Source organism: Hipposideros armiger, unplaced genomic scaffold (genome assembly GCF_001890085.2).
Source record: "Hipposideros armiger isolate ML-2016 unplaced genomic scaffold, ASM189008v1 scaffold_28, whole genome shotgun sequence".
NCBI classification, from domain to species: domain Eukaryota; kingdom Metazoa; phylum Chordata; class Mammalia; order Chiroptera; family Hipposideridae; genus Hipposideros; species Hipposideros armiger.
The window spans coordinates 5,609,557-5,619,703 of NW_017731378.1; the positions used below are offsets into that span (position 1 = coordinate 5,609,557).

At 40.5% G+C, this 10,147-nt stretch overlaps 1 protein-coding gene across 1 annotated transcript in view; it reads right to left on the minus strand.

The window, feature by feature from the left end:
• Window positions 1–10,147, minus strand: part of CFAP43 (cilia and flagella associated protein 43) — an 88,690-nt gene that overhangs the window by 15,971 nt on the left and 62,572 nt on the right. The window contains exons 13-19 of the mRNA XM_019636287.1: window positions 8,345–8,449; window positions 7,009–7,125; window positions 5,837–6,064; window positions 4,022–4,228; window positions 2,084–2,173; window positions 1,702–1,782; window positions 987–1,112 (exon numbers count right to left, since the gene is read on the minus strand). Coding sequence (XP_019491832.1) covers window positions 987–1,112; window positions 1,702–1,782; window positions 2,084–2,173; window positions 4,022–4,228; window positions 5,837–6,064; window positions 7,009–7,125; window positions 8,345–8,449 — 954 coding nt within the window. The remainder of the gene's footprint in view (window positions 1–986; window positions 1,113–1,701; window positions 1,783–2,083; window positions 2,174–4,021; window positions 4,229–5,836; window positions 6,065–7,008; window positions 7,126–8,344; window positions 8,450–10,147) is intronic.

The following is a 10,147-nucleotide window of genomic DNA, read 5'->3' on the forward strand; positions in this document are numbered from 1 at the left end:
TTTTTTCCTTATCCTCTGCAGGTGCAGGTGCAGACAAGCAGAGAAGACCAAGTACTGGGTTTAATCAAGGCTGGGTTTTATCAGGTGAGTATGACCAAGAAACAGGGAGGTGAGCATGTAGGCAGTGTACTATCTTACAGTGCAAGACCATGGAGTAAATGCTACCACATTATCTATATTCCCTAACTCCTTGACATCTTTACTGCATTCCAGTCTACTCATTTTGGCTTTCAAGTAAGTACTATGTTAGGATAAAATGCAAGGGCACTGTTGGAGGACAGCAGTGAATAAAAACAGGGACAGGTTAACAATAGATTCAAAGAAGTTGTTCATGAGATACAGCCACTAGAAAGCTGACAAAATGCCCTGCCTTAAATGATGGTATGGTTTTACTTTCTCCACAGAGGAATAAATATCATTTATTTGGCTGTATACCATAAGCTTTTATACCTCTATTATAATTGTAAGCAATTTTACTGTGGGAATGTTTCTTTGTGATGGAAGGAGATAAAAGTAGAGCTGCACTGCAAAAATCTCAAATTAGAACTGCAAAGTAGGTGCTGCACTGATTGCGTCATTCTTCTTTCAAGTCCTTTCCTTGAGATTGAGAACAAATCAAGCAAAAGTGTTACTGAACTCTAATAGATGTAGACAATCTAGAGCAATGCCTTGAACATACTATAATAGGTGTTCATTAAACATCTGAAGAATGAATGGAGGACAAAATGAATTGGAGCAATGTGGGAAATCTTGAAATCAGTAAGAACTTAAAAAAAACCGCATTGAAATACATTCTTTTTGTTTTAAACTGTTCTATTTCTTTAAATTTATTTCCATCTACTTTCCTAAATTCTCTTGAGAATTTAAGCTGAAACATTATCCTTAAGCTACCAAAGCGACTGAGAAAATCAAGACAATTAATCTGACAATATATTGAAACAAAACCCTGGGTGTGGTAGAGTATATTAATTCTTTGTTTTTCTGACCTTTCTATACTTATCTCTTTCTTCATTTAAGTCCTTGACTTTTTTCTCATAGTCTTTGAATTGTTTCTTTTCCTCTTCAGACCATACAGCATCAGGTTTTACTATGAAAGCAGGTGGAGGAATCACCTGAAGATACAAAGGAAAGCATACACTATGGCTCAAATGTAAATGTAGCAGTACAATAAAAGCTCAAAGTTATAATTATAGTTTAAAAAAAAAGAGTCTTCACATTGGCAAGACAATGTATGACCTGACACTTTGACCGAAGGATGTGAAAAAATTGTTATAATTGTTTTTCTATGACGTAAGCAAGGGTGGGCAGTTTAGGATACCCAGACTCTTAGGTGACAGGTTCGGAGGTGTATGTTCATATCTTCATACCTAGAACAACACCTGACACCTATGTCAGGTGTCAAAGGGAGTGTTTCTTGGTGTATCTGGAGACTTACAGGTGCCGCATTAGCCCTGCTTTCTGTAGAGACCAAAACCACTCTGGTTGCTTGGTTTTGTTTATTTGCTTGTTTGTTTGTTTTGTCAGATTGGAAGACAGGCCTGGGGTTTCAAATTTCTTATTTGTCTGATGTTGTATGTTTATAAGGTTGTGTATTTGTTGCTGTAGAATTTCTAAAACTCAGGTTCATATAGCAAAAGTGGTCAAATTTAAGTGCACTCTCCACTCCATTCCACCTTCCACAAGAATGTTCAGAAATCTCACCATTCTCAAAATGTCTTCCTTCTTGACTTCCAGAACTCCTCCCATCATGTCCATCAGGGCTCGGCGTCTGGTGTTGGAGCCCTGAGGAGAAGCCAGGGTCAGTGAAGTTAGCTGAAACAGAGATCTGACCCTCTAGTGGCACCAGGGGCAGCCTCCTACCCAATGTTAGAATGACTGCATTTAGGATTGGGGAGGGTGGGCAGTGTGGCATGGAGGGGAGAGGGGAAAGAGGCCACTCAGAGTCCATTGACCTCTGACCATGACAAATGCCTTGAGGTGTTTCTATAGTGGAGTTCAATAACAAGGCTATTCAACCAAATTAGGAACCGGTATCCCTAAAGGAAAGGAGGGTCTTAGGTACTGTTGGAGCAAAACTGCATACCTGTGACAGAACCCCTTCCTCCATTTCATGGGCTGCAACTAATCCTGCTTTGACTTTTTGCCACAGATTAACATGTTTTTGAGCAATAATCTGAAAAGAAAATATGATTTCCTGCTGTTATTCTTACAAAATTCAACCAAACTTTCCTTCCGCAGTCCAAGAGGAGGTTAGAAGTTATCAAGGGGATAAAGGGACTGTCCAGGTTTCAAAACCAATTTCCTATTTTGAAATAAAGATGAGGTCTAAAATGAAGAGTATTGAAAAAATAGATTGTTATTTCTCTATTAGCTCTCTAAGTCCATCTCCTTTACTAAAGAGATTATAACAGAGGACCTGACTTCGATTGGGGGGAGGAGGGAAGGGTCCAAAGAAGTGTCATCTAAGCCAAATCCTGCGGGATGAGGGTCCAGAGAGGTCAATTGTTTGGGACATGCAAGGAATTGTGAGAATGTAAGTGTGGCCAGAACAGAGCAAGGTGGGGAGAACAACTGGAGGGAAGGGGGCCCAGGGTAGGCATGTGGGTGTTATCAGGAGTGAGATGAACAGGCACTGCAGGGGTTAAGCAGGGGAAGGACATATGTTTGGTTTTAGCAAGGTCACTCTCCTGAATGTAGCGGGGAATAGCACGGTGGGGTAAATTATGCACATACAAAGTGACTGCTCAGAGCAGGACACTGGTGAGAACAGCCAACTGAGGTCCTTGGGTCTTAGGTCATGTGGCAAGAGTCTGGTTATGGAAGAAACGACTTCCTTAAACAATACAGTCGAGTGCAGAGGTTAAGTGGATGTACTCTGAAGTATAATTGGGTTCAAACCCTAACCCTGTTACTGACCAGCTTTGTAACTGTGGTCAAGCTACTTAACCTCTCTGTGCCTCAGTTTCCTCATCTATAAAATGGAGGTAATATTAGTACCTATCTTATAAGGTCTTATAATGATAAATTATCTCAATCTATCTAGGGTACTTAGAACAGTGCCTGGCTTTTAACTGGGGCTGTGCTGTGTAAGTGTTCGCTGTTACTTCTAAGCAACACTATTGCCTCAAAGTAATTTAATTGATTTCATGTGAGCAAGGGGTTTTCTTTGAGTATCCTCTAGCATTTTTTACTTTTAGAAATAAAATATGGTTATTTTAATTGTTTTCTTAAAGCATTTACTTGTAACTGCCTCTGGCCAAACACCCTTTAAGAAGGCCGCCCAGCAAGCCCCCTTTCTCTGGGACCCACTCTGCCCTAAAGACCTAGATAATTATTGGAGCTCTGTCAGCTTCCCCTCAGTGATGTGACCCAACCTCCCTGTGTATAAACACTGGATCCAGCTGGCCCAAGGAGACTCTTCCCAGGTAAATCCAGAATTGGGACTAAAAGATTCTGGTTCAGACCAGCTGCTCTCTCGAGAGTAGGAGATATAAAGTAGAAACTGCTGCAGCGGTTCTCAACCTTTCACAGGGGTCACCTAAGACCATCGGAAAACACATATTTTCAATGGTCTTAGGAACCGAGACACTCTCCTCTATCTGTCTCCAGGCCCACATGCAGATACGCCCACATACGAGTACCCAAGTACCCCGGCGACCCCTGTGAAAGGGTCGTTCAACCTTCAAAGGGGTCGCGACCCACAGGTTGAGAACCGCTGTGCTACAGGAAGCTGAAATGCAGAGAGAAGTGAGCTCAGAGATGAAGAAAAAGGACTTCCAAACTCCCTGCAAAGCTCCAGTCTGGGGTTCCTGTTTCTTTCTAGGCTCGGTATCCAAATCTTCCCTGAACCCTGTGGGACTCATAAAACAAACCCTCATTATTGCTGAGGCTATGTCAACTGTTCTTGGTACTTGTAACTGAGGATGCTACCGCTTCCAGTAGTACCATAGTAAGATGAATAAATAAGAGCTCGGGAAAATGTCATGAGAAAAAGGTGAAGGGATATTGTGACCCCCAGTACCTCACTATTTTCCACAACAAGGTTTCTCTCTGGCTTCTCATAGTCGTCCAATTCCGGTTGCCAGATTGATTCTTTCAGTTCCAGATCTAAAATGATTTCTTGAATTCTTATATTTCTTTCCTTTACACGTGCAATTTCAAACTCTTTTTGTTTATATGCAGCATCAAACTCATTATTGAAAGCAGTTTTTACCTTGTAAATGATATCCTGAAATATCAATATGCAACTGAAAATACATCACATATTATACCTTTACTGGTAACATGATTCCACAGTTTTCTTTCCCTCCAAAATCATTTACAAGTTATCAGTAAATTCATCTCTCTAAAACACTGTTTACAGTAAGTCATTTCTAGTAAGTCAGTCATTTATAGTAGGTATTTCTAGTAAGTCAGTAATCTACAGTTGGCATCTCACCATTGGTAAGATTAACGCAACCACTGTTACACCACAACTTCCCAAAACATAAGTTGTAACTCAGTGTGCAGGTGTGTTGATAAATGCTGAAGTGGGTGATAAATACTTGAAAGCTCTTTGGGATAGTCTCTCTACTTTTGTGTATATTCTTTAAAAAAAAATCCATCATAAAAGATGTAAAAGGCAATATGCAGTATTTAAATTGGGAAATGTCTTTTCTTTGGAACCATGGTGATGTGGCGAGGAAGAGACGGCCTACAGAGGTTGTTCAGAGACTCTCCCAGAGAAGCACAACCACACACAATACTTTTCCTCTGGATAGTCAGGTCATTCTCAAGTAGGAAGGGTACACAAGCCGGCTAGCTAGAGCAGCCAATTACTAAGGTGGCAGTGGATCCAACTGGATTGTCCTTACCTCTGCTGATGAGTCAAACAATGGGTCATCTCAAAGGGGCCTTTATTTTACCATCAAAGTTCAGTCTATATAGCCATCCTACTGATGACGAAATCAGTAAAGCAGGGTGGGAAAATGTCCTTAGAAGCTGGCACCAGGAAATTTCTCCAGGGCTGTAATTACCTTTTTATAGGAAAATGCTTTACAAAAGCAGCAGGAAAGTGAGACCCTGAGGGTATGGGTCAGCAGAAGCTGAGCAACAAAAGAGATAACTGAACAGTTCTTAGTATAAATGCACAGGAATTTCAGGGGTAGAAGGCGGAGAAGAGAAAAAGAGAGGAAGAGAGAGCAGAGTAACATGCAGGAGGCTGGAAATAATTGCAGACACAGCTGAAGGACTTTCAGGACCAGGAATGGCCAGCATTAAATTTCAAACTATTTGCACTGGTGCAAACAGTCACTCAGTTTTCATAATCTTCAGTAGGCATGCCCAGATGTGTTCTGAGACTGACTTCTTTGGTGGAAAGTAAGGGGTAGGAGCTTAGTGCTTGAGGGACACTGCACCCTATCCCTGAGCCCCAGAAGTTACACAAATCTTAGAGAGAAAATTGTATTTCCCCAGGTTAAAAGGATAGATTAGCAATCACATTTTGATCATACAAGGAGGTCCTACTTGACATCTGGGTTACCTAGAAGATGGCGTTCAAGGATTTCTTTTATCTTTGAGCTTACTGAAGATCTAGGTAGAAAAATGGTTTGTTTGTGGTGTCGGCCAGTATAGGATGTTCTTTTAAAAACCTGTTATCATAGAACTCAATCCAAATGAATAAAAGCAACTCTTGTATACAAGCTTAGTTTAAATAACATGAACGCTAGCCATCTGGATATTTCTCTGTGTACTTTAAAGACATCATTTGATGGGCATTAAATTTCAATTTGAGCCTTTGCAAGACAGGTCATAGAGATTTTTAAGGATTTTCAAGGATAAAAAAAAATTCACCCACTTTCAGTAATATAATTTGGTTGATTTTCTCCTCTCTGGAATGAAGTTCCAATTGGCTGGACAAGAAAGAGGCATGTACCCCAAAATCAGTACTCTGACTGCCAAGCAGGTAATTGGGTAAATTAGTGTCTTTTACTGCTACATCATCTTCCTCTTCTTCATCTTCTTCTTCGTGATGCTTTTTAACCAAGGTAATTGCAGACTGAAACTCTACAGTTTCCTTCCGTAGCTAAATACAGAAAAAGATGACATGGAAGTTATGCAATAATGAGAATTCTCTAAAGGGCAATTTTGTGACAACTTATTTCAACAATAATTTTAAGACGTTAAATTGTCTTGTCAACAACTGAATTCAAAGTGATGGCTAGATCCTGAAGCTGCTGCAGGAGAGATTAAAGCTTTGGAAACTGATAAACTGTGGATAAATCAAAAGAGTAAAAATTCTCCTTGATAGTATGTAATATTAACATCTTGCTGTCAGGATGACAGCTGCTCATAAATACTTTGAGTCTTTGTTGGTACTTAAACATTAAAAAAATACCTCTTCTTCATATTTTACAAAGGAACTCATTCATATAGGACTGGTGGATGTAGGTTAAGAAGAATTAAGTATACTTTCATTTTATGTTTCAGAAAAAGAATGAATGCAAGGTTCCTGCCGAACAAAAACTACATCAGTAGGGCATCGTTTGTTTGTTTGTTTGTTTGTTTGTTTGTTTGTTTTAGTAGTCATAGAGATTGCTGGGGTTTTTTGTTTGTTTGTTTGTTTTTTAAAGCTAGGAAAACCATAATTCTATCAAAACAGATACTACTTCACCTTTAGTCAGTTATCTCAAAATACAATGCCTAGAGAATAGAGATGATGAACAGAATATGGGTAGATGAAGACAACTTCTGACCAGGACAAAAGCAAAACCCCAAATCACATTTTTAAAGTACTTCCTCATATTTGAGGGCTAGTCAGTGTTGTAGAGGATATATAATTCTTGATTTATTGTGTGAATTTGGCTCCTATATTCATTAGAATATATTCTACATATTAACAAGGAATAAAAATATAAATACAAACAATATCTAAACTTATCCTAAGTTGTATCCCAACTCAAATCTGTATGAAGAAGACCCTGAAATAAAACACATCACTTAAATAAACACATATATTTAAAATTGTACTTTAAGACACTCGGTTTCAATCTTCTTTTGCTGCAAAACTCTCTTCAATTTTTTCAACTCTTCATCAGTGCGTTCTTTCATTGGGAAGTTCTCAACCACGCAGGGGACGTGAAAGCACTTGGGGGAAAAAAAGACACACAAAAAATAAATCCATTTTAGTACAAGTGTGTGTGTCTGGGGTGGAGTAAAGGATGTTTTCCCTGATTAAAATTAATTCATAGGTTATCATTCATGAGTGAAATTGAAACTGGAAACTTTCTTTAAAATAAAACAATGTATGCCATGAACACTGGTATAAACTTTGCATAAAAATACTGTGCTTTTGAGAAGGATTTACTTCTAGAGCAGTACTCACCCAGGAGTGGTTTTGCCTGCCCTGTCCCCCTCCTCCGCAGTCCCTCAGGGACATTTGACCATGTCTGGAGACATTTTTTATTTTTACTAGTGGGGGAGTTGGGTGCTACTGGGGTCTAGTAGATAGAGGCCAGGGATGTTGCAAAACATCCTACAATCCATAGGGCAGCCCCCACAACAAAGAATTATCCAGCTCAAAATCAAAATGTGCTGCTCTTGAGAAACGCTGTTTTTGAGTAATAGTCACATAAATGCAGGTTGACCATAGACTTCATTAATCCAAATGAGGTGGGGGAGGGGCATATTTGAAAGTAAAAAGGGTGCTGTTAAAAGTTACTCTAAGACCACAGGCATAAACTGGGACTTTTGGTCACCCTATACAAAGAGGAAAATTGTGTTGGGAGGAATCTCAGTGAAAAAGTATGAAAAACAGGGCCGGCTGAGTGGCGCAGTTGGTTAAGAGCTCGCTCAAGAGTTTGAGCTCCGAGCAATAGCGGTTCAATGCCCGGCCCGAGCTGAGCAGCCGCTGAGCTGCCAACAGGTGGCAGGATGGCTCAGCTTAAAAAAAAAAAAAGTATGAAAAACAGCCCTTTAGAAAATGTGAAGGCAGGTACAGGTAGAAATATGAACAACATTATGTTTCAATTTGTGTGGAAGGTGAATGAGGTGGCCTCCTGGAACAGACAGGTATTAACACCTGGATGCAGGTAGTGCCATAGAGGAATGAGGGAAAGAGGTGCTAAGACAAATCTTAAGAGATGCTGGCTTGGAAGCAGAAGGGGACTGAGCAGAGAGGGAGAATGAGACGAGAAAAAGTGAACATCTAGGTATAGAATTCAGTACAGGAAGGGGCAAGGCATGCTTTGAATGCTTTTCTATGTATGGATTTTCTTAAAAATATTTTTAAAAAATTTTCTGCCATAAGTCTTTCAATAAAAATTCTCATTGGCTAAGGTGTTATACCTGGAGTTATATCTGTTACCTTAAGAGCTCGACCTTTCACAGCCATTGAATTCCAGCATTCTTCTTTAATGAGTTCAGCCAAATATCCCTTGGCTAGGTTATGCATCTCTACATCCTTCCTTATCTTGAAGAACACAGATAAAGGGAAAAATAAAAATGAAAATGTGACCTATTAAAGAAAATGAATCTCAGTTGTAAATTAACTAACCAGTCATGACTGCACATTTAGTTTGACCTTCCTTCCCCAGCACAGAGAGCTGCCCTGCACTGAGATGCACTTGGGTGAGAACACTTCCCTGTCTTTGAGAACTTACGCTGAAGTTCAGTCTGGAGGCTCAGGATTCCCTTCCTTGAGGACCAGGATGTCACTACAAACACCTCTAAGGGCAGGCAAGTCCCACACACGAGCCGAGGTGGGTGTGGGGACAGTTGCACAGCCGTGGTGGGCTGGATAGCAGCTAACACACACATTATCACAGATCTGGCTGGTGGCTACAGGGTGGGGAAGCAAACCCACTATGCCAAGCCTTCTTGTTTTATTAGAGAAGTTTGAAATTTGTAATTTTATGAAACTGCCAGGTACCTAAAGTTGGCTTAATTTTTGTCATTGCACATTTAAAGTGCCAGTTTTTGAGCTCTGTCTTGAGGTCTGTACTGCACTTAGTTCTTCTATTACTTATGTCCATCATGAAGTGAATGTTCCACTACTCTTGGGGATCACATAATTCACCTTTCCCCACTTAGAAACTTACATGTTATCTCAACTAGTTTTATCTGCTTTAAGTAATCCTATTACTTAATATTTAAGCGACTAAGTGTTCTTATTTTAATGAAGTTTGTCAAGAGAGCTGGTATGAAAGTGAGATACAACAATCTTTAGTCCTTAGGATCCTCTTCAGGACCTTTTTTGCATTTCATGTTGTTAGCAGAATTGTTAGGAAACTAACTAAGAATAATATTCACCCCCCCCACCCCCGATTAGAAAATGTCTTATTTATTTATCCATTCATTTATTCATATTTATTTTATTTATAGTCTGAACACTTTGCTTAATTTGCATTTTATTCCGTTTTATTTTTACCCATTGAGTTAATGGCTAATACAGTTGTAAATTATTTTTTCTTAAATAAACAGCTGTTTTGGAGTATCAATGTCAGAACCTGTTTGATTCCCAGCCTTCCCCTCTTCACTGCTGAGCTATTGGATCAATGCCTCCAGACTCGGTCCCTAACACTGTGTCCAAGCTGTCATTACCGGGCTTTGTTTGGCCTTTTCCCTATTGCTGAGATCCTGGCCAGGGCTGGCTAATAGCCTGGTCCCTTTAGGACGGGGATCCCCCATGCCACTCTCTCTCCCCAGGGATTAGTATTCTGCTCCCAATGTGCTGAAAGCCAGCTGGGTTTATGGTGCCATCTACTAACTTAACCGTTCTAGGCCGGATTGCCTGGTTCCATTCTCACACCCAGTCTGGGGCGGATATCTCTTCAAAAGCCCAGGAGCTCGGGAAAAACAAACAACATGAGGGAAGCGAGCATGTAAAGAGCCTTTCTCTGCATGGAAGCCTGACTCAGAGGATGAGGGGCGGGGAGGTTCTCGAGAAACATGCAGGAATTTGATAAGTGGCACAGAAGGGTAGATGGGACAGAGGCACAGGGTAGGGGTGGGGTGGGTGAGCAGGGTGGGCTCACCAGTGGTCAGTTGGTCAGCAGGCCAGAGGAGCAGGCTCCTAAGGCCGGGTAGTCAGACATGAGTTTGAAGAGAGAAGCAATGCTACAGTGAGGATGGAGGCAGGCACCTAACCCAGACTCATTGCAGAGCGGTC